The following is a 23,976-nucleotide window of genomic DNA, read 5'->3' on the forward strand; positions in this document are numbered from 1 at the left end:
GATTGAAGAGAAAAACGTTTCCTATTTAGATTTTTATATAAATATATTTACGGATACAATAAATAGGACTTGAGAAAAACAGTTTAAAAGCTACGATAACCTGATGACGCGGACTGTCATATCTAACATTTAAATGATTAAACGTTATTGCAGCTAACTAACTAAAATGATTAAAACAGCGATTCATCTTGTTGCTCTAATGGTAAGTGAAGTTTATTCGAGTAAATGCAGCTATCTTAATACTCTCCCTTTACACTCGGCTTGGAATGAACGTGATAGTTGTCTTTGAAAAAAATATTCTGCGTATGTCAATATTAACAAACCGCTTAAGACTTTAAAAGCACTGCCACAAATTTCTTGCGGTTTCAGTCTTGCAAGTGCGTGCGATTATGAAGCATGCCGTGCGTTACCCTTCTTGCGGTTCTGAAACCGCAAGAAATTAATCGTAGTGCTTTTTAACCTTAAGTGTGCAATCAACACCGATCGAAAAATGAGTAAGGTTCATGCGTCGGTCTTAGTGTTGGTTTAGACTCGAGTTGTTTAAGTCCTCTCCTTTAAAACGCGACTCAGATTTTCAGACTCTTCAATTAAGTCTAAACTCGAGTTATTTTCAACTTTTAGAGACCCGAGTCTTTTGTAGACTTGAGTGAAATGAAACACTAAATTTTTTTGTTTGCAAAATTTCGTAATGCATTGCCTTTAAGTAATATTTGTGGATTAGGTACACAAATAATACAATAACGCATAATTCCTTAACTGCTATTTAGTTAAAACCTATAAAATTGTTGCCGGAGTCTTTATTCGGAGGCTAGAGTCCTTTTGAGTTGCTCTTAAAAAATGACTCAATAAAGGATTCGCCTCGGGACTTAAAAGACTAAAAAGTTATACAAGCACCGAGTCTCGTAAAAACGAGTCGAGTTCTTTAAATTCAGACTCAAAAGACTCGAACTCCTACCAACACTAGTCGGTCTATGCAATTCGGGTGCAGCATCGGTAGATTGTCTGTAAATTATTGTTAAATCTAGTAGTATGCAAACGGTGAGTAGGTTCATAAATAACCATAGTTAAATAAATGCTTCATAAACAGTAGTCAACAGTAGGTATAGGACATTATTAATTACTCGTATCATATACGTACTGTATAAGTGATCAATATAATAATTATCAGTATAATACGGTACACTGGTTTTATCCCCTTAATTTTATAATTGTGTTAGTTTGTATATCTGAACTTTTTATAAACGGTTCCTTTTGCTTAATGTGCAATAAGTACCTTTTTATCAGAATTTCTGTCGGAATTTCAGATAAAAAGGGCCTTATTGGATGGTCCCGGGTTCAAATCCTGGTAAGGGCATGTATTTGAGTGATGAGCATGGATATTTGTTCCTGAGTCATGGGTGTTTTCTATGTATTTAAGTATTTATAAATATTTATATATTATATATATCGTTGTCTAAGTACCCTCAACACAAGCCTTATTGAGCTTACTGTGGGACTTAGTCAATTTGTGTAATAATGTCCTATAATATATTTATATATCCTATAATATATTTATTTATTGCCCTTGAAGCATAACAATCCTTCTGTGATGAAAAGCCACAATTAGTACCATAATATTATGAACGAATAGCCAATTTAAAAGATATTTGTAACTTATGTATAATTGTTCATTTATAAAACCATTTTAACCTTCCACAAATTAATTCTGACATTTAAGAGGAAATATTATTGGATGGCATCATAAATACGAGTACAAACATCAAATGATTACTGGCCACATTTATAAAAAAAATGACTAAATTAAAAAAAAACCCTCAAATTGACTATTTCATAAGCCATCTAGTTAACATCACACATTTTGCGGTACTCATCATGTTACTTCAATAACTACAATTTTGAATCTTAAAGGCTAAATAATATGTATTAAAATAAATAATTGCAATAAACTAACCATAATCATCGTGCCATTTTAGGTTCATCACAACCTCTTGAAGCCGGCCGGTGCTGTCATTTACACATAGTAAGTGGTATATTGCTAAATATCGCGTCAAATGAGTTTATTTTTGTACGATCATGCTTACCTGTCTGTCAAGACCTTATTCCTATTATAATAAGGTCTTTAAATGCTGAGTTGAGTCTATGTGCATGTAAAGGTTAACAGTCACTTGTTTTTGCTTTAGCGAGGATGTCGAGTTGAGGAGAATTTTCCCTAACGAGTTTCCACAAGATACTGTCCGGAAAACTGGGCGCGTTGATGCTGAAGTAAGAATTTTTATTTATATCGGGTAATTAATTAAAGAAATAACTAGGTAAGTAGGTTTGGCTGAAATGGTTGACAAAATATCTCCCATTACTTCACGTATTATTTTAACTTATGAATGTAGCAGACACCTTCATAAGGTTTAAACATGTCTTGCGGCCCGATTCGAACTTTGAGATACATCAAATGTTATGTCTAAGTACGGTATGGATCGGATATGTCAGTGTTAAAAGTGGCGTTTTTGTTTTGTGCTATCCATATAGTATATAGACCTAATATTTGACATATTTTAAAGTTTAAATTGGGCCGAACGACTGTTGTTTTGCATGTACACGAAGTTGTAGTAATATTTGGACATCTAGTAGGTACCTAGCAACCTACATATTTCAATGGTATACATACCATCGCACAAAATGTTTATCTCACAGCCATTACATAAACTAATATATATGTAGACACATACTTTATTTTACTCCCGAAACAAGTTACAAACAATTGCAGGAATTATATTATTAGCATACACTTCAGATCTAGACTAAGTATAACTCTATAAACATGTGTGCACAAAAGGATAAGAATTTAGTAATTTTTATATATTATTACATATAACATTAATATTTAAGCACTTGGGTCGTTATGCTGAGCTCCGGCATTATTTCCTGCATCCGATGTCTGCACTCAACAGCCCTTTTGAAGAATTGGTTTGCTATGGCGAACAAGGAAAAAGGGTAATATTATTTACTTTCAAAAGCATAACATACGAATATCAATTAAGTTTTGTCATTTGGGCATTATTTTAATGTTTATTACTTTAAAGTAATGCCCAAATGTCGTATTTTATCCTCGACACCGCTTTCACTAAATAAAATGATGGGCAAAAGTTCAGCACTCCCTAGGAAAGCTTAATTTAGGGTAACGGCGGCTATTAACGCGGGTATCAAAATCGACGTCTAACACCGCGGTGTTTACAAATACTCATTTTGCAAGCAAACAGATCTATTCCCTAAGAAATAAAGCATACACAAAACAAGCTCATTCATTGGTCTATCGTGCCCATTAGTGTGCATTTGTGTGAGTGTAACAAAAAACTCGCGATTCGTCAGTTTGTGCGACGGCGGCGCAAGAACCGGTTGTTCCATACAGACGCGTGACACCACAGGTAAGTGCACTCCAATCTTACTTAGTGTTTTACGTAATAGTTATGGCAAATAAACTAGTGCAATGCCTTTTAAGAGGTTGTGTATTGTTTTCTACACGATTTTGAGTTACTTTTAACTTAGTTTTTGACCGGGAAATACGTTTAAAATTGAAAATAAAATACAGCGGTGATAGGCGCCAATTATTTATGTGGTAAGTAATTCCGTGGTATGCCACGGTAATAAAAAAAGTGGCAGTTTTGTTATTTACTCTTTAGTTTTGGTACAAATTATCAATTTTATAATTTCTTTTATTTATTCCAATCTTGATCTATTCACGCTATTAAAGAGCTATTTCCGTGGTATGGAAAGTATTCAACTAACCCTTAATTTTTGACAAAAACTTCAGCACCGATTTCCTTATTTCTATGGGTACCCTTAATCTGTCAACTTTTTTTTATTTTGAGTTAAAACCTAAAATTTACTTGCCAGTTATGTGATTTTGTCTTTACAAGAAGCTTGTAATATACGTGTTTGATTTGATTTGAAAAACCATCTGTGTTTTATTCTTTTTATGGGTCGGAATTAGGTTTAATTAAACTCCAAATTAAGCCTATTACCGATGGTATGATCAGATTACCCTCGGTAATAGAATGTATAGAAATCTATTACCGACCCAGAGAAATATCGAATGGGTCGGTAATAGGATCTTAAAGAGTTATCTATTACCGAGTGACTATTTGGTATTGTATTGAAATATCGCATTTAGGGTACCGCAAGTACAGATTTCGTTGATAAAATTTAGACTTCAGTTATCATTATCAGATTTAAATTCTTCTGTTTTCTGATTCAGTTATTACTCTGACAAGGAAGGGTACCCAACTGCCGGACAGTTCCGATAAATTTTTTTTTTATATAATTTTATTTATATAGTAGTTCAATATCTCAGACATGATTTTTTTAGCTATAAGAATCAGCAATAAGAAAAGTACTGTGATTTGTTCATTATAAACGGGTAAATTATAACACATAATATGTGAGAGACTTTATTTAACTTAATTACCTTATCAAAAATATTAGAATTAAAAATTTTCATGTTTTTATATATAGTCGAAATTTTATGAGGTGGACGTTTACCATTTCACTGTGGTAAACTTTCACTCAGGTAGTAAACGTCCAGCTTATAAAATTTTGACTATAATTTACGCTGTGCCTTATGAGAAAATGTTACTTACTTGTTTTTTTTGTGCAGCTAATTGTCAGTAAGACACATTCTTATCAATCTTTATAGCATTTAAAAATTACTTTATTTAATAACAGGCAGGCCTATTTGTCATATACGTCCTTAGTAAAACTTTACTAACAATAATTTTTGTTGTTTTACATGTAAAACATTCAACTTATAACTTGTTATACAGGTACTCGTGGGTACTTGGTAAGTTAACTATTTAATAGTATTTGATTGTGCCAAAGTGTAATAATAATCTCTTCGAATATATCTCTTATTTTTAAACATACTCCTATAGTTTTATTTTTTATTTTTGTGTCATTATTAAACTTAATGACACAAAAATAATATACAGAACCCACGTCGTTATTATTGTTTTAACCCTCGGTATTAGGTTTCGAATTTTGAGTTTGGTTTCTATTAACGAGTGCAGAAAAATCATGCCAATTGTACCCTCGGTAATGAAAGCTCAATTCGCGATAATAGAATCACAGCCTGGCCCTTGCCACGGTAATAGAAGATTTGGTCATTTTGGCTTCAAAAAATATTTTAATACATATAATAACCCAAAATGAATCCAAAAACGTGTGAAACGGAAAGTTCATTAAATGCTCTGATGAAAAAAAAATATTCCTGGCTGTTAGACAGCATTGATACCCTTAATTTTTGGATCTCTTTTGAAAAGTTCCTTAACTACCACGGTAATAGGTGCCTTTACCCTATTGTTCCTATAGATTATTTTTACGCTGATGAACATAATTTAAAACGTATTATAACTACTAGATACTGCATGGGAGCACTCTCTGTATTTATGCGAGATTTAAGAAAATTGCTTTTCCTGTAAATTACATACATATTTGTATTATTGGTATTTTAAACACACACTGTTAACTGACAATTTGTAAGCCCTATTGCAAAGTAAGCAATCGAAGCTCAGTTAAGACTTAAGAGGGCGTTGACGCAAAATTTTAGTTTTTATATTAAATTTTCACATGTTTTTCTCAAGGGCAATTGCCATGAAAAAAATTACATGGAAACTAGACTATTGCTTGTAAGAGCAGATTCGAATCAAAACCTTAAAAGGTTAAAGTTGGCTAGGTAGATAAAATTCACGAAAACATGTCTAATGTTTTAGTAGTATACCGTTACGATGCACACAATAGCAGTATAATTTTAGTATTAAATAGCTAGTGATGTAGCCGAGATACCTGCTGAGGAAATTTTAAAATCGGCGAAGAAATTCAAAGGTGTACGTATGTGAAGTCTCCAACCCTCATTGGGCCAGCATGGGAACTATAGCCCAAAGCCTCTCGATCTCTCGATGAGAGTAGGCCTGTGCCCAACAGTGGCCGAGGTGCTCAAAAATATCTGAACACACACTCTAACGTGACAATAGAGGCGTGTTCAGATGTTTGTGAACACCTTGGCCGCTCCGATGTACCTGATTGCGACTGTACATCGACGCATGAACCATTTATACATTAATGTGTTGTATTACAGATGTGCCACATAGACGTGAACCGATATTCCTCAGCAGAGAGCGCATACGTCATGTCTCAGAAACTAGAAAGTCACATTGATCGTCGAAGAGTGTACTGTATATTTCTCATCTGCTTTACTCTAGAGGAACTGGATAAAATTGTTACGACATTTTAGAATACATTTTATCATTGTTTCATGAAATAGTATTTTATTTAACTCTTTACAGTGTTTTTTAATATATACCTTCTTGGTTTAAGTTGGAAAACAGTATATTTATTTTCTTTATAGTATAATGTCAGAATTTTCAGTTTAAAAACTCATGCATCAAATTGACAAAAAAGTTAATTCTTTATTGGGGCCTAAGCATATACTACGTGTAGAAAAACAGTAATATAAATGCAATACATATCTAATCTATAGAATTTGAACTTTAGAAACCTTTTAATTGTATAGTCTTAAATAGATCTGACTGACTTGATCTAAATTCTCTCATTATTTAAATGCATCAGTTATAAAGATCTTCATACTTGATAACAATGCGAATCATAGCCCAATAGTTATGCAAATACACACAACAATCAAGTTCGCGATCGCCGCCGACAAGACAGGTCCACGGACCCGATTACAGCCTATTTTGGATTCGATACTCATTGTTTATCGTTGATAGAGTAGGTCCCCGGACAATAGGTTGCATAAGCTAATCACACGGCGTCGTATGGTTTCACCCGGACATTCGTTCAGTTATTCGGATATCTGATCGTAGATGTTCGCATTCGTTCCCATGACGGCGAGGCGTTTCGATGTTGGAATCGTCCTTAGTCACGTCTTGCGAGGCAACTTGAATTCTTTGTGATGTTTCAATCTCATGATAGTTGTGTAATTTTGGAACATTGTTCGTTTCAAATAAGGATAATTTGTAGGTAGTAAAAATTACAGCGACTTAGAGTTTTTATAAGTTTACGTAAAAAGATTTTCTATTTTTATTTTGATATGGGTGTACGAAGCGCTGGTGGCCTAGCGGTAAGAGCGTGCGACTTGCAAATTGCAATCCGGAGGTCGCGGGTTCAAACCCCGGCTCGTACCAATGAGTTTTTCGGAACTTATGTACGAAATATCATTTGATATTTATCAGTCGCTTTTCGGTGAAGGAAAACATCGTGAGGAAACCAGACTAATCCCAACAAGGCTTAGTTTACCCTCTGGGTTGGAAGGGCAGATGGCAGTCGCTTTCGTAAAAATTAGTGCCTACGCCAAATCTTGGGATTAGTTGTCAAGCGGACCCCAGGCTCCCATGAGCCGTGGCGAAATGCCGGGACAACGCGAGGAAGAAGAAGATGGGTGTACGATTGTACATGTTGCCTGAAATAAAATAAAAATAAATATACTACTATACTATGCTATTTTATACTATACTTATCTACATATATAAATATTAAGAGTTTCACAAAGTTACCTACTAAAATTTACATTGTCAATCATAAAAAAATTGTGCAATTCATAGAAATCCCCATTAAAAGCGGTCATCGCTTGAATTTCTCAATCCAAACGGCATCTTAATATTTGCTAATTGAAATCGGACAACGTAAACTCTTCCAATCATCATAAAACACGACAACACACTTAACAAAAGTTCATAAGAATCGTTAACAAATCTTTCTTGCAAATTTGGATGATTTGATTGGCACGTGGACATATAAGAATTTATGAATATTGTTATTTTTATGCCGAATGAAACCTATAAATTTGATGATACATGTCGTAACACTTAATAAACGAAATACGCGATGAATTGAACTTGCTACTTAAATTCTCGACGCGAGTTACATAAGCCGATGTCATCGACATCTGTGTCGCGTAACCTTGTGAACCTTGTAATACATACATAATGTTATTTACATTGTTAATTATTAAGCTATATTGAATTTGTCTGAGAGTCAAAAGGCGGTGGATTGACCTGAAACAGATCGTAAGGCAAGTTATAGCTTTGGTGCTGTTCGAAGTAGATTGATCGTAAGTATATCGGAGACTAGAATGCTATTAGTACGTTCTTCTGCTGATGGTCGAACGTATGGGTGTCGGAGGTCATCGGGTGACTTCGGTAGAGCCTTCGGTTGATGTAACACGACCGGTCGGGCGACCCGTCGCCGGTGAAATATGGTGATCATAGAAGCTTAAATAAGCGTTCGCAAAATTTTGTAACATGTCGGTAAGTATATTCTGGGAAATAAAACCGGTAAATAATCTGTTGTGGTAATGTAAATTCCATTTCAAATTTTCCCGGGGTATTATATTAATGATGAATGATGTATTTATGGTATCTACTGGTTTTCGATAAAATAGACATTATTTTAATTTTGGTTAAGTAATTTAACTTCCCGATAATTTTAAATCAACATCAGAATGAAGATTTTGCTAATTAACAACATGTAACTACTTACAATAGCAAAATTACAAATAAATAACAAAAAATAAATTAAAAATAAAACACTAGCAAATAATTCTAGAAAACTAATTACTTGTTAATACACCATAGAAAGTATTTATTGTTACATTGGCTATGCGACCCTATACTAAACTGGTTTTATAAATAAATACTTTGTATTAACAGTAGCCACAGTAGCATAATTGGTCGATAAACAGTTCATTGTAAACCATTATGCATGCGGTATTTAGCAAAGTACCTAAAGGCTACAGGTACGACTGGCGTTGTGATGACGATGTGTTGAAATAATTTAAATAGACACTATTTTCCAACAACAGCTATTTATATACTTTAAGACGCAGTCATATAATTAAATTTATTTTAAGTAGGTACTTTATAAATAAATAAATAAATAAAAAGCATTTATTTCGGAAAATATCCATAACACACAAAACAACAAACAATCAAAATATTTACATTAAATTAACATTATTAAATCAAAATTATCAATTAAATTACATTAAAATTATCAAATAAATTAAATTAAAATTATCAATCACATTATATTAAACTAATTATTATTTGTCGTAGTTGGCATGTGGCGCGTGAGATTTCGCCCAGTGGCCAAATATCGGGCTGTCATGGGCCCCTGCGACCGCGCTCAAGAGCCTGTTGGGGCTACCACGAACACGACGCATCAGGGACGCGACGCGTTTGCGCATAATGGCATGAAAATCGTCCGTGTATGCCTCCGCGAACATCCCCGACGCACTGCAGTACCGTGGCAGCCCCATCAGCATCCTGAACGCGTTATTGTAGAGGACGCGCAGCGCACTATAGGCTTTTTTCGTGCAGTTGATCCACAGGCTGCAAGTGTAAAAAGTTTGGCAATAAGATCTGAACAAGGTTATTTTAACACTTGTTGTGCATTTTGCAAACCTGCGGATCAACATGTTGCCTCTCACTGATAGAGCCCTGCGCTCCCTCTCAACGTCCATGTCATCATTTTGAGACGCAGTGACCCAATGCCCCAGGTACTTAAACTGTGTTACTAATTTCAACTGAACGCCTCCTAACATGACTGGTGGAACTATGCTATATGTTTTAGTGCCGGCTTTGAAAATTAGTAACTCAGTCTTACTAGAATTGTACCTGAGGCCATGTACCTCCGCGTATCTTTCACATATGGCCAGTAAATTATTAAGTGCGCAAACCGAAGGGCTAAGCAGCACCATATCATCAGCGTAGCTGATGTTATTGAAGCACTGTCCTCCGACTGAACAGCCCGCTCGAGTGCCGCTGAGCTCCTGAATCAGGTGATCCATATATAGGCAGAACAGCCTTGGCGAAGTTAGGCCTCCCTGTCTCACACCGCACTGCAATTTGTAAGAGTCAGACAGCGAACCCGCCCATCTTATCCTGTTAATCTGGTTACTGTACCAATATTTAAATAGCTCAACCAGCTCTCCAGGTACCGCCGCTTGGTTTAGCTTCTTCCATAGGAGATCGTAGGACACCAGGTCGAATGCCTTGGATAAGTCCAAGAAGCATGCATAGACCGGTGTTCTACGATCTGTGTAATATCGGACAGTATGCTTGAGGCACAGAACCGCAGCCTCAGTTGATAAACCTGACCTAAACCCGAACTGGGCGAGCATATATGATATATGAGCATTTTAAAATTATTGTTTTTCAGCACACTTGCTCGTAACGTGGTAAATATTGAACTGCTTTTAGGCTCATAATCCTAGATATTACCCCGCATGTGGGATCTTGTACGGTATTTTTAAATAGTACTTTTACAATTAAAATTTGATAAATATCAGTTTTGTTGAACTCTCTCTCTCTCTCTCTCTCTCTCTCTCTCTCTCTCTCTCGCAAATGTGATGAAAAACGTCGTAAGAAACACGTACATTAGTTATTACACACATAGGCAGTCTTGTTGCGCGCTCACTTTCAGCTCGCGCGCACATCATTGCCTCGAGTGTAGAGGAATGACCAACGTAGCACACTTGTATCATAATCTACTATTATTATCATTAGGGTTTTGCTAAATACTATATACATATTAGCTGAATTGTTTTCAAGACTTCGTCTGTGTTATGAGCCAGGCACAGACCGCCCACGTGATCAAACAAATTACTGTACAAGAACTTAGGAATGCATAATGATCGAAGCTCTTAAAAGACCCATCCCATCAAAAACCAATTGGACACAAATTATTCAGCGCCAAACGTCAAACCTTGACCTTTCCTACTTGATTACTGACTTCACGTTGCGGTCGGTGCGCGTATTAATTTCCGAGATTCTAGCGCACCGGAATATAAAATTTATGACCATCGGAGAAGCGTCAATATCGAATGGATTCTTTAAGAAAATGCATCATCTTCCGAATAACTCTAGCCGATAGAATATGTTAAAGGCCGAAATATTTACTTGAACCGATTGAAGTTCCCATAACCTTATGAGAATGTTAACGTCGTCATCTACATCCAATTTATGAATTAATAAGTAAACTTATTTTTGCCCACCCAATTTGCGACCCAATAGTAAATTGAAGCTACAATAGTATCGAATAAAACAAAATGAAGTACCTGTCACTTCTGTAATATGTGCTATATAGTAGTTTTACAAATAGGTATATCAATAGTTTGTGCCCGAAAGTGTTTACCACACTCTAACAGTCGTACAAACATATATAGGTACAATAAATATGTAGTAGACTTAAGTGCCAATACGAGTAGGGTCTATGGTACTCAAGATCATCGTAAGTTCGCTGTGTTAATGACTTAACGAAGGATTATTTTAATTTTTAAGGTTATGAAGCTTATCGCAAGGTCACCGAGCCATACTATACTTGTCGCAAAACTAACTGGCGACTGAGATCTCTTTTACCCTTGTTAAGACCAACCAATAGTGAAAGAGATGGCATTATGACCGGACTCGCCACTTAGTTTTGTGGCAAGTATCACAGAAATAACCATTTGTTTGCCTCTTCAGTGACTTAATGTGCTCACCGGGCAGCCGCTTGGTGCCACACAAGATAAATACTGTTGTCCTATCTTTTTGAAACTGTAATATTCTAAAATAACAAATACATACAATTCACACTAACTAAAGTAAGTAACAAAAAAGTGAAAAAATTATTTTTCCTTGTAATTTGCTATTAATTCCCCTTGGCATCAAAATACTGCTGAAGTAAATCTTACTCCAGTAACATTTTGAAGCCAAGGAGACGCCAAGTGTTAGCTACTCGTTACATTACGTTTGTTATTAGGATCAGTCACAGTTTGAGGAATGATTAGTTTAATGGAGCAGGTATATATCTCAATTTAACCTTCACTTTTTAGTCTGAATTATATAAATGTTCACACTTTTGACTTATGTAACTCAATAGACTGCTTAATTGAAAAAACAAGAAACAATAAATACTCTGCAATAAACACATCACGCTTGGTGATACTGACTTCGGAATGGCTCGTACAATTGACCCTTGCTCGGGGTCAATCGAAACTTAAAGAATCAATTAAAATGTACACTTTCCTGATAATACCCTATAAAGTTATACTTAAGTTCATTCAACTGATTATTTTATTCTACAAGGTAAAATAAGGAAACAATGATTAAAACTTTGAGTTCGGCTTGCAATTTAAGTTTTATAAATTGGATTAAGAACAATATTGCCAATGAAAACATTGTAACAATGTAACCAAAAGGTTACATAGGTTAGTTTGATAAGGAGTATGGAATCGGTTACAGAAATAGTAAGTAAAAAATATAATTTACTTATCGAGCCTTTCAAAATCGGCTTGTAACTAATCGGCAATAAAACTTGCATCAATAATGACTATTTTTATATAATATCAACTTTCATGTACTGTACAGTTAACAGGGCACAGTGTAACATGTACTTTACGTTATTCCTTATGGATATGATCCTAGAGTAAATAAAGAATGTAACTAACTGAACGAATAAATAAGTGACCAAGATATTATACTATGTTACAAGACCTGACGACATGAATATTAGTCAGGAAACTAGTCATCCGATACTAGTGCTGTCAAGTGGCACCACCTTATTGATGTCTGCCGATTTCGTTTGAACGTGACTACACGTCAACGAGAGTACACCCGTTCGGACACGGAAGGGCGTAAGTAGTGCCAATTTGTTAACAACATACGCCTTTATTAATACAGATTCGTCGAGAGCACTATATTTTTGAAATAGATAATGGGGGTTGTAGAATGAGGTGAGAGGTCGAATGTTACGGTTACGAAAACTTTAAAACTTTGTAGATGCTATTTTGAGGTAGATTTAAAATGTTAATAGTTATGCGATGTTTACAATTAAATTATTTACAGTCACGATTATAATGTTAATAAGGAAATTGACAGATACAGTGGCGGCATCAACGGCGCCGCAGTCCGCAGTAATGTCACAAAAGTAATGCATCTGCAATTGGCATCCGAATGTCACCTTTACATGCGTATTTTTTGCATGCAATTAAAGGAGAACAATCTCTTATGGTCCGCTATGGTCAATCTCCGGTGGCGCTATGGTAGCACAAGGATATGACATGAGATTCGACGTCATTAACGAAGTGATGTGCGATTGAATATTTTATCAAATTAAAAAAAACGTGATTTAGCGCCACCTTTGGTGGACACTTTTCATACACATAGATTATTCTCTTTACTCTCCATAATGCAATTAATGTTCCCACCCCTGCTGGCTCCGGTTAACACCAATTGACTAAGCTCGATATTATTTTTCAGATTAGGAAAATATTTTTTTTTTTATCTAATTTGCATTTCCGTAAAGTAACGCCTGATAAAGTAATAGTACATTTTAGTGCAAGTGTGGATAGTGCATCATTATGCACGAGTCCTGAGATAATCTTTTAAAAACCGTAAGCTAATAAAAGACAAGGGTCAAGTAGTTACATTTACATTACTAAGCAACTCAAAGCGTGGATTAAATAAATAAATAAATAAATATTATAAGACATTATTACACAAATTGTATAAGACCCACAGTAAGCTCAATAAGGCTTGTGTTGAGGGTACTTAGACAACGATATACAGGGTGATTCATGAGACGTGAGCTGGACTAAGACTACACAATCAGTAAATGTTAATGAATCGTTCACCATCATATTTAAGTAAAACAATCACGCTTTTTATCTGTTATTTAACTTTTTCTTAAGGACAAATTTGATTATCTACAATCATGGACACCCTACAACAATTAATTAACAAAGATACAACCTCTTTAACCGTTATGAGTTATGACAGCACTTTGATTATGAAGAAAATAAAATGTCACACTTGAGTGAGATACGATTTTATAAAAGTAACCACACTCCGATGACATTCAATTTGTCACTTATTATGGATAAAACAAAGAGGGTGACCATAAATATCGTAAATAAAATAAAACTCTTTTTTTTAACAGTAAAAATTAAATTAACGTTAATCTCACAAATACTGGTACGAAACAGTTGCTGATAATTTACCGAATATGCAAGCTTGATCCTGCTCACGTCTCCTGAATCATTCTGTATATAATAGGTATATAAATATTTATAAATACTTTAATACATAGAAAACACCCATGACTCAGGACACGAATGCCCTTACCAGGATTTAAACCCGGGACCATCAGCTTCGTAGGCCCACAGGCACACCCACTAGGCCAAACCGGTCGTCATGTCATGTCTTAATCTTATTTTATTCAATTATTTAATAATTTAACTATGTATTAACTATAAACTAAATGAACTATGAATCCATTTGTTACATAAAAGCAATAACGAAAAATACTTCAGCTTCATTTCATAAGATTCGTTTTATCAAACACCTTGTTATAGGCAATTATTATCAACTATGATGAATGCTACGTAAAAGTACCAATTAAATTCCCTACAGCACAGAGTTGTAAATGAAACTCGTACACATGCTCGGTGTCTATCACATCGCTCATAAAATTATACAGTCCGATAAACGTTTAGTAATGAAATATTTCTGTGCAGCAAAGTAAATTACAACCTTTTGAAATTCCTATTAACATTGACATTTGTACTCTTATTAAACGTTACTTAACAAAACATTCACGGGTCATGCCATGTCCATACACATGGTTACACAGATGAACAATGCTTGTATGTATGGCCGTTCACCCACCGCGACAGATGCGCCGCCGGGCCGTAGGGCAATCGAATCGCGCTATGTTGTAACCCAGCATTAGAAGAAATATATAAGAGAACCGTTAGGACATACCAGCATCCCACAAACTTGCAGATCTTCGTGGCACGCAGACGCCAAAATCAAAAACAGAAGCCAAAATGAAATCGGTTAGTTATGTGAAGTGATTTGAATAGTGAAGTGTTAGTGTTATTTGGATCTCGATATGAAGTTACCTGATTATTTTCAGGTGGTGTTATTAGCTCTCATCGCTGCTTGTTGGGCAGCTCCTCAACAGAACCCCCAGGAGGTGCAGATTCTCCGTCAGGAGTCCGACAATTCTGGGTTGGGCGGATACCAATTCGTGTAAGTAATCACAAACTAAAAGACTGTAACCACATTTAAAACGAACATTATTAATATATTTTTTAATGCAGATACGAGTTATCTGATGGAAGCAAGCACGAAGAGCAAGGAGAGCTAAAGAACCAAGGCACCGAGAACGAGGCCATCGCAGTCCGTGGGCAGTACTCCTGGGTAGGCCCTGACGGTGTGACATACGTCGTGTCATACATCGCCGATGAAAATGGCTTCCAACCAACCATCGAGCAAGGACCCGGAGGAGCAGTGCCTCCCGGTGTTGTCGCCTCACTTTTGGGCTAAATGTTTAAGTCAATAAACTGTTTTAACAGTTCTGTACATAGCGCCAATTATGAAGCTGTATATAATATTTATATACTGATTCAATAGTTTAAATAATAATAAAGTATTATTTACCTATAATACATGTACATTATTTTCCCTTAACATGAATAAAACTATCATTTAAATTATAATTTTATTCATGTAAATATTATTAATTTTAAAATGAAAGCTCAAAATATTAATAATTTTTAAAAAACTCGAAAAAATTGCAACAGGGGCATTTTTTGAGTTAAAGCCTATCTCAGAACTATAACTGGTGTATCACGACAAATCCTTCATAGAAAACCACAACTAAAGCGGTCAATCCATTTCAGAGATAGTTTGAGATTTATTTGTGTGTTCAAAAATGAGTAAATAAACACACACCCACAAAAAACCTCTCACCCGAAACGCATGTCTCCGTTCCGTCAGGGGTAGATTTAGTCGTCCCGGCGGGGGCACTACCGTGCCCCCAGATTAGCTCTCTCATTTTACCTGTCTAGGTCTATGTCTGGGTATATGCCTACATATATAGCTTACGATACTTATTGAAGAATGCTTTCCAGCATACACACAGGCCAATTCGAGTTTTAGTTATTCGATCTGTTTCCGATATGATCTGTTCTGTCAGTGTCAAAAGTGACATGTCTACAAATAACCAAAAACTTGACCTTTGACACTGACAGATCAGTATCATATCGAAAACATACCGAATAACTAGAACTTGAATTGGCCTATCAGACGAATTAACCTAAGAATAACACTAGCGACAGTCAAGACAATAGAAGTTAAACTAGTTTACATCTAAAGGATTATTTGAGATCTACTTACATTTTATTTATAAAAAAATCTCACGACTGCTAATTAAGTATTTGACCTAGAAAATTTGAATAAAACTAGGCTCTAGAATTGGGTTGATGCTCTTTATAGTATTTTATGTAACAGATACGTAATAAGGGTTCTTAAAATTCAAGGGCTGAAGTTATAAAACGAAATGAAGTAGACCGAGTCGAAGTACCGTTGCACACAATATTTTTAGTAAGACAGCAGCAAACAACTAAAATGATAAATAAAATCAAAGTAAATACATATAGAAAAGTTATCATTAAAAAAATGCAACAGTTGTATTATATTGTATGGATATTCATAATAACTGCTTTTATAATCCTATAGACAAGCGCCAGCTCGCCCCCTGCGCCGCGCTTCTAATGAAGTTTATTTAGATATCAATATCACTAGCCGTCATTTAATTGACAAATAGAAGTGCTGGATGGAAAAGGGACCAAAGTAGCGAAGGATTCTAAAATAGAATCCCAAGCGTAGTGAGGCGACGTATCACTGTACATCGTTTGCAGATCGTTAGGTTATTTCAGAATTTTTATTTTATTATAGTTTTTACGCAGCTTTATTTGGGCGAAGTTGGGCACTAACAGTGAAGTTAGTTACCCTACGGTAAATAGTTTTGCCAACACTTGTTTTCCACATCTTCTCTTTCTAAAGACCGATGTGCAATATTTATCGTCAGGTACTGTACACGTGCATTTCAAGCATGCTTAATCGTCTGCGCACTTAAATGTCATCTTTTGACCTCACGAAGTCTGGGAAGTATTTTGATAGATCTATTATTGGCTGTCTGCTATGATTACCTGTTTTTATTATAAGTATGTAGCTCACAGCTTGATTCAGTAAAGTAAGAATACCATTTTGCATCCGATGGTTCCAAATGCTACATTCAAGAGTATCCAAAAAGTAATCCGTTTTCATTGCTCTTGGGTGTAGTGAATAAATTATTGTCAAGTTATTATATGCAATTTTAATTTAAGCGTTTATTTTCCTCGGGCAATTTGCTTTCGTATGTCCGGATGTTCTCCTTTACAGGTCGCAATCCTCAACCGATTCTAGTGAAATTTTGGGAACAGGTTCAATAGGTAGTTAAATATACTTTTTCTGTCGTTGAATTTTTTGGAAAAAGTTCAAAATAGCGGAAATTAGCCTAAATTACTTACGAGCCAGTAGCGTATATGGCACTTAAGACTGTGTTCCTGCCGGTGAATAAGGTTGCCAGTGCTCAACGAGGACGCGGAGTGTTAGGCTCCGGAGTTGCGGGCGTCCATATGCTACAAAGCACCTCTGGAGCTTTGTAGCATATGGACGCCCTTAAGAAGACTACCGTACCGTACCGACTAAGGGCCGTATGCTTGTTTGCCACCAACGTAGTATAAAAAAGTATTATACAGCGTATATTTTTGATATGATCGCATAATCATAAGATAGTTAGTTTAGATCATAATAGACACACTTCCATAGTTTTTATGAAAAAGGGACGACTTTTATTTTTCCTAAAGTCTACCATGCACACGTATACTTAGGGCTAGGACTATACAATACCGGGTGAGCAATACGTACACTTTGATAGAATAAAATAGTTTTCTATTAATATTAAAATTACGTTTTTGACTACCCTCAGGAAGTTATTTAAAACATAAAAGACATTTCATTAAAAATAATTCAAACATGTCAGCATTAATTAAAATATAAAAAACATTTAACTAAAAATAATTAAGACATGTCAGCATTTGACATTTACTGACACAACATCACAGCTGTCATAAGTGATCACGATGTATGAAATACATTGCTGCTCTAAAGAAAAACAAAAATTAATTATGCACTTGTGGTTACGAGAAAATTAATAATTTATTTCAGAATCGTTACATAGCACTAAAACCTATGTCCCGTTTAAGTTTGCGGATATATCAGAAAAACACGCAATATAAATATATTCGTGTCAAACACAAAGGTATCGTACTTCATTTTATTATGGTACCCTAACCTTACAAGAAATTACCTTGAAATATGAATAATTATCCAGATTAGCAACCATTTTGAATATTCGCTACTTATGAATTCGATTTAATTTTAAATATATAAAGGATCTGTGTCATCTCTTTATTGTCATTTGGTCGTGTCCCACCATACAGTCACATCAAGATGAAACTGGTGAGTGAAAAACAATTGGTACAGTCGCTATCAGATATATTGGAGCGGCGGAAGGTACTCACAAATATCGGAACACGCCTCTAATGTCAAGGCGTTAGAGTCCGTGTTCAGATATTTTTGAACACCATGGCCGCTCCGATGTATCTGATGGCGATTGTATATAAGAAACTCACATACCTAGCCGCCTTCATAAAATCAAAGTTACGCTCTAGTTTTAAAACGACATTCTGAACATGAAATAAATGACATAAATATTTATTTTACATACACGGTGTTTACGAGTATTTAGTCACTTGCAATAATTTACGGGGTGAATATATAGGTCATACTGAGCACCACTAACCCCGAATACGCGAAAGAGAATTTGGCTGTTTTATACATTTTGGCTGTCTGTGCTTAACATTTTCTATGGGAGAGGTAAATTTTTTTTTCGCGATTTCGGGGTTGGTTCCGTAGTAAAAGTTGCTCAAATGCTCAGGCTAAATATTTATAGGACTAGTTTTCGTTGTTAGAAACTCTCATAGAAAAAAATTAAAACTATATCCCTTAAGTTGTAACAGGGATCCGTTTAAGGGCATAGTCGGTAAGGTGTTTCTGTTTAAGAAAAAGTAGAAGAAAAATTTTTTTGACGCCAAAAAAATTTTTTTTTTCTATGGGTCAGGCAAAAGTTTGGCTTTTGTATGGAGGATTGGTGGACTTAAACGAGTGATTTTACACGACACGTATTATAAATTTAAAGATTACTTTCCATTAAACCAATATATGGGTGAATTGAAAAATAAAACATAGTTAAGGCCTTGAGTCTTAATTCGTCCACATTTAATTAATTCCATTGTATTAGAAAAAAATCTGTATGTCACCGTTAAATGGTTCCCTAAATTTTATTAATACGGTAAGTCGTATACTTCTCTGTTGAGTTAAGGTACCGTTCGGATTGAAGTATGGAAAACAAAAAAATTGCGATTTTGCCGGTGAAATATTGCGTAATGCGATTATATAATATTTTTTGGATAAAGTGTAAGGAATCGAATGGTACCCTTACTTTATTCCTTTATTAACGTAAAAAAAAAAAATTTGGTCCTGTATTTTTTTATCATTACCATATGTATTATGTATGTAATATTTCATTCAACATGTGTCATCATCCCTATCGTGTTAATTTTCAGTTAATCCTATGCTGTTTGGTGGCAACGGCCTTGGCCGCACCAGCCGCTCCGAGCTTCAACCCCGCCGACGTGCAGATCTTGCGATACGACAATGAAGTCAATCCGGATGGCTTTAGTTACGCGTAAGATCCTAAAGGATGACTCATATTAGAACGTTCTGGGTCCGAGCCGATGCATCCGACACTTCATTTTCTATAAAAAGCATCATGTGACCAACGGTCACCTGTCATAGAAAATGAAGTGTCGGTTTTCTCGGCCCGCACCCAGGCCGTTCTGGCGTGAGTTATTCTTTATTGTTACCTATTTAACTATTTTTATTAAGGGTTGACGTCGAAATAACAGTCACAACATTCCTTTCTTACGTTTGACCTTAATTTTAATAAAAACTATACATCTCGGCAAACTTTTTATCGCCAGGCAATAAATGTCTTGTCAAAGCTTTTAGCTATATTTGATTAGGTACGGAATTTACTGATTTGGGATTTTATTAAGTATATCATTAGTTTAAGTACCTATATTTATAAAACAAAGCGGTTTCAAATTTGCTCGTACTTTGGCATTCCTTTTTTTTCCAACTGAAAATTTTGCTGGCCTGTCATTCTGGCCTCCGCCGATGAACAGCTGCCAGACGCCCACATTTAGTACGTAATAACGATAGTATAGCAAACTAACTGTCAAGCTTCGTTACCCTCATTATCATGTACCAATTCCCAGGTATAGCTCTCTGTCTATAACTGGTCGGACAGATAACGATCATGTTGTACTATCGAGTGCATTAGCGTCGTTTTACCATTGTTGTTTGTGTTTGATACCGATACATCCGACGACGATGACGACGTTATACCGATACACATTAGTGAACTTCGAACCATAATAAGTTTGGGAGTGTGAATTGGTCTTTAGAAATTTGAGATAGGGTAAGACGAACAATGGGACAAGAGGACCATTTCATGGTATCGTCAAATCATCATAGAGTTTGTCTGGCCCCCAGGAAAAATAAATTAATACGGATAAGAGTGGCTGGCCTTCATGTTGAGGCCTGTTTACACATTGATTATTTCGAGTTTATATAATTATTTTGGCCTTTGGTGACAAATGTATGAACTACTTCTACGCACTAAACACAAATCAATGTGTAAACAGACGGCCTACCGCGAACCACGTTCAACGTGTTACCTCCCTGTCACACTAACGTACAAATTTACAAGTCCGACATGGAGGCAGCACGTCGAACGTGGTTCATGGTAGGCCCACAGGTGCCGGTATGAAAGTCGAGTTACACTTACACTGCCACCAAGAAATCGTTTAAACGTCTTGTAGACGGTCAGGCGATAACTCTGAGGTAATATTTCAATTTCAATCACTTATTTCAAAGAATATGGTAAATTTTGGTAAGTAAATAGAAGCATATTCTGCTGGCCGTGGACCCGTGCCGCCATCGATCGGGAAATATGGCATAGTATGGAGGGTCCATAAATGGACATTCAATAGAACTTAAATTGTTATAAATTATTTCGCAATATTCAATATTATTTATATAAAAAAACAAAACCCAATAATTACAAAATAATATAATTTAATTAGATTAAGAGAATTAATGAAAAACGTAAATAGTTATAAATGCTTTTATAATTTATTCGTGCATGTATGTATCTTTTTCTATTGGAAATAAAAGGCTTAAATAATAATAATTCTGCTGGCATGCATTGTCATAGACATATATAGATTAGGTAACAAATAAAAAACATAAAAATGGTTTGCTCAGGTAAAGTTTATTGCCATCATTGTCTTTGTGCACCGGCCAACATTTGCAAACTAAGATAAGATAATCCTAAATACATCCTTATTGGTTGTTATGGGCGCGGAGTTTAGCTCGTTGTCAGGATCGAGGCAATCCACCCCACACTTAGCGTCTTTGAAGCGTCGGCGCAGTTGCGCCAACAACGTTGCGTCGAGCAGCAGCCATATTACAGTTGACTAGACGCCGACGCTCAAGAGACGCTAGTGTGGGGTGGCTCTAAGTAAGAATATTTTTTAATGTTTTTTTTTCGATTATTTCAATCATTGTTGTATTGTATTTGACCCAGTTCAAATAATAAACATTTATATTCCAGGGTCGAGCAATCCGACGGCTACAGGAACGAGGCCCAAGGAACGCTCGTAAAAGCCGGCGAGGAAGTGGTGTTGGCCGTCAAGGGAGTGTTCTCATTCGTCATCGACGGAGTCACCTATACCGTCAACTACACGGCTGATGAGGACGGATATAAGCCCACTATTGAGCAAGGGCCTGGAGGAGCTGTTCCTCCGGGAGTCGTTGCTTCACTGCTTGGCTGAGAAACTGAACTAAATTACGGCATCTATTTCACCGATTTTAATCTTAGGTACAAGAATCTAATAAATATAAATCAGGTAACGTTAAGTATAGTGAATGGATACAGAAGGGGTAGATCTGTTCTGCTATAAGTGCATACTTCAATAACGAATTTGATTCAAACATGGGACATCTCCGATTTGTACATACCTATCTTAATTATGTTTTTTTTTTAAACACAATAACAAACAACCTTTAAAATAAATGTATATTTGTATAAAAAGAAAAGTAATAAAAATAATGTTATTGTTTTAATAATTATGTTTCTATTGAGTTATGTTACCTATACATCGCAACTAAAAGTAATAGTTGTGTACCTATTAGGTATACCTTTTTGTATCTGCTAAAAAAAATACGCAATCATCCTCTACACTTTATATCTTTGGCGAACTGAGGTTTTGTATTGGAATGTTTTTTTTTATTGACTGAGAAGTATACCTATAATAAAATAAGATACAATAATTGTTTACACCCAATACGTCATTAAAACAAAAATATTACTTTGCTAATCCATGCGCGTTTTTCGCGGATTAGCAAAGTAATATTTTTGATTTAATTAGAATGGATTTTCGCAAAGTAACGCCTGATTCTATTCATTACCCACCCAATATGTCGTGTCGAAATGTACAACGGCTTGTACCGCATCAAGCGGTGTCCGCAAAATAAGTAGGAAATCATGTAAAAAAGAAAACAAAATGATGCTGTTATTATTTTAATGTGAAAAGGCTTTATTTTGACCATTATTATTATTATTATTTTTTTTGGGCTTAGTTAGTTTTTACCCTAGGAGAGAAGCTTGTACCCTAGGATCGATAGCTGTACTAAGTATTCCAGTAGCATTTGGAAGGAATAATACTTGCGGATGATATCCTTTATCGTCGGCCACGTAATTCACTTTAACTAAGTCCCAAAAATTATCTGTTTTGATATTTTTATTATAAATGTAGAACTCAAAACCACCCTTCGTGACTACGGCAGTCGTTTCTTTGCCCTCCTTAGTCACTTTGGTTAGGTCTCCCTGAGCTTCAATGGACGTCGACACTCCTGCGTTCTTTTCCCTGAATCTACGGATATAAAGTATATTAAAAAAAACTCAACAAGTACGACAAAAGAAAAATTGAAATTTCAAACATAATTGTATAATATTCTATGTGGTAAAAAACCCCTTAATTTTTTTTTTATTAGAAGACATGTAGACGTTTCCTGGTTTCATTTTAAGAAGGGAAGTTACATGCATTAACCATAAAACATAAGTATATCGGACAGATGATTTCGCTTGCTGTTGAATGATAAAAGATGAGGAAATATGAGGGTTCGTTATTGAATGTGCGAGTTATTTATTTGATTACAACAAATATACCTACAGGGTGAAATTTTTATCACTAGCCATACTCTACGTAAAGTGACTTTATACTGAACAACTTTTAATATGGGACCAATGCCGAAAACGCATCAAAAAATTGTCTGTTTCATACATTACGGCTCCGGCTGAAGTGATGCGACGCCGCTGATTTCTATGGGACAGACAATTTTTTTTTGCGATGGAAGCATTGGTACCATAATACAAGTTTTCAGTTTGACCTACAAAGAGTATTGCTGCTACAAAGAGCTGCTGATTACAATTATGGTCACATAATAACCTTACCCATATTTAAAATGGCCAGTGCCATTGTTGTGGTTCTCATAATATTCGACATCGTCAGCAATATCCCAGCTGGGCCGCGCGGTCGCTGCTATCACTAGACAGCAGAAAACCCACTAAAGAAATTGAACAACAAAATTAAAACTTGTTGAATTTTTACTCTAGTAACGGCATCAATCGTGAGACATTTAAGAGAAGATTCGGAGTATGGTCGATTTTGTCACTGATACCTGGAAAATGTCTGTTGAATGTCTTTTCGTCCTTTATGTTTACGAAGTGATTGTTTAATGACATATACTGCAATTGGTTTCAACATTTACAACAAATTTTAACAAGTACATACAAAACACTTGATTGTGGCTCAGTGAATGCCAAATAGTATAGTACCTACATTAAAAAATC

General features: G+C 35.4%; 2 protein-coding genes across 2 annotated transcripts; both read left to right on the forward strand.

Moving 5' to 3' along the window:
- Nucleotides 1–58: 58 nt before the first annotated feature.
- LOC133520081 (uncharacterized) lies at nucleotides 59–15,453 on the forward strand. Its single transcript, XM_061854383.1, has 7 exons — nucleotides 59–202; nucleotides 1,974–2,020; nucleotides 2,181–2,262; nucleotides 2,884–2,988; nucleotides 6,125–6,214; nucleotides 14,962–15,077; nucleotides 15,149–15,453. The coding sequence occupies exons 1-7, from the start codon at nucleotides 167–169 to the stop codon at nucleotides 15,372–15,374; spliced, it is 702 nt and encodes a 233-aa protein (XP_061710367.1). The 5' UTR covers nucleotides 59–166; the 3' UTR covers nucleotides 15,375–15,453.
- A 2,895-nt stretch (nucleotides 15,454–18,348) lies between these two features.
- Nucleotides 18,349–21,980, forward strand: LOC133520084 (flexible cuticle protein 12-like). The gene is made up of 3 exons (XM_061854386.1): nucleotides 18,349–18,395; nucleotides 19,562–19,683; nucleotides 21,676–21,980. Exons 1-3 carry the CDS (start codon nucleotides 18,387–18,389, stop codon nucleotides 21,893–21,895), a joined length of 351 nt encoding a protein of 116 aa, XP_061710370.1. The 5' UTR covers nucleotides 18,349–18,386; the 3' UTR covers nucleotides 21,896–21,980.
- The last annotated feature ends 1,996 nt before the right edge of the window (nucleotides 21,981–23,976 follow it).

This window comes from Cydia pomonella, chromosome 7 (genome assembly GCF_033807575.1).
Source record: "Cydia pomonella isolate Wapato2018A chromosome 7, ilCydPomo1, whole genome shotgun sequence".
Lineage (NCBI taxonomy): Eukaryota > Metazoa > Arthropoda > Insecta > Lepidoptera > Tortricidae > Cydia > Cydia pomonella.

Excerpts from the sequence above, each read along its gene's own strand:
- LOC133520081 (XM_061854383.1), top strand. The coding sequence starts at position 167 with ATGATTAAAACAGCGATTCATCTTGTTGCTCTAATG. Across the intron at positions 2,021-2,180 it reads GGTGCTGTCATTTACACATA|CGAGGATGTCGAGTTGAGGA; the intron begins GTAAGTGGTATA and ends TTTTTGCTTTAG. Across the intron at positions 15,078-15,148 it reads TTGGGCGGATACCAATTCGT|ATACGAGTTATCTGATGGAA; the intron begins GTAAGTAATCAC and ends TTTTTAATGCAG.
- LOC133520084 (XM_061854386.1), top strand. Across the intron at positions 19,684-21,675 it reads CCGGATGGCTTTAGTTACGC|GGTCGAGCAATCCGACGGCT; the intron begins GTAAGATCCTAA and ends TTTATATTCCAG.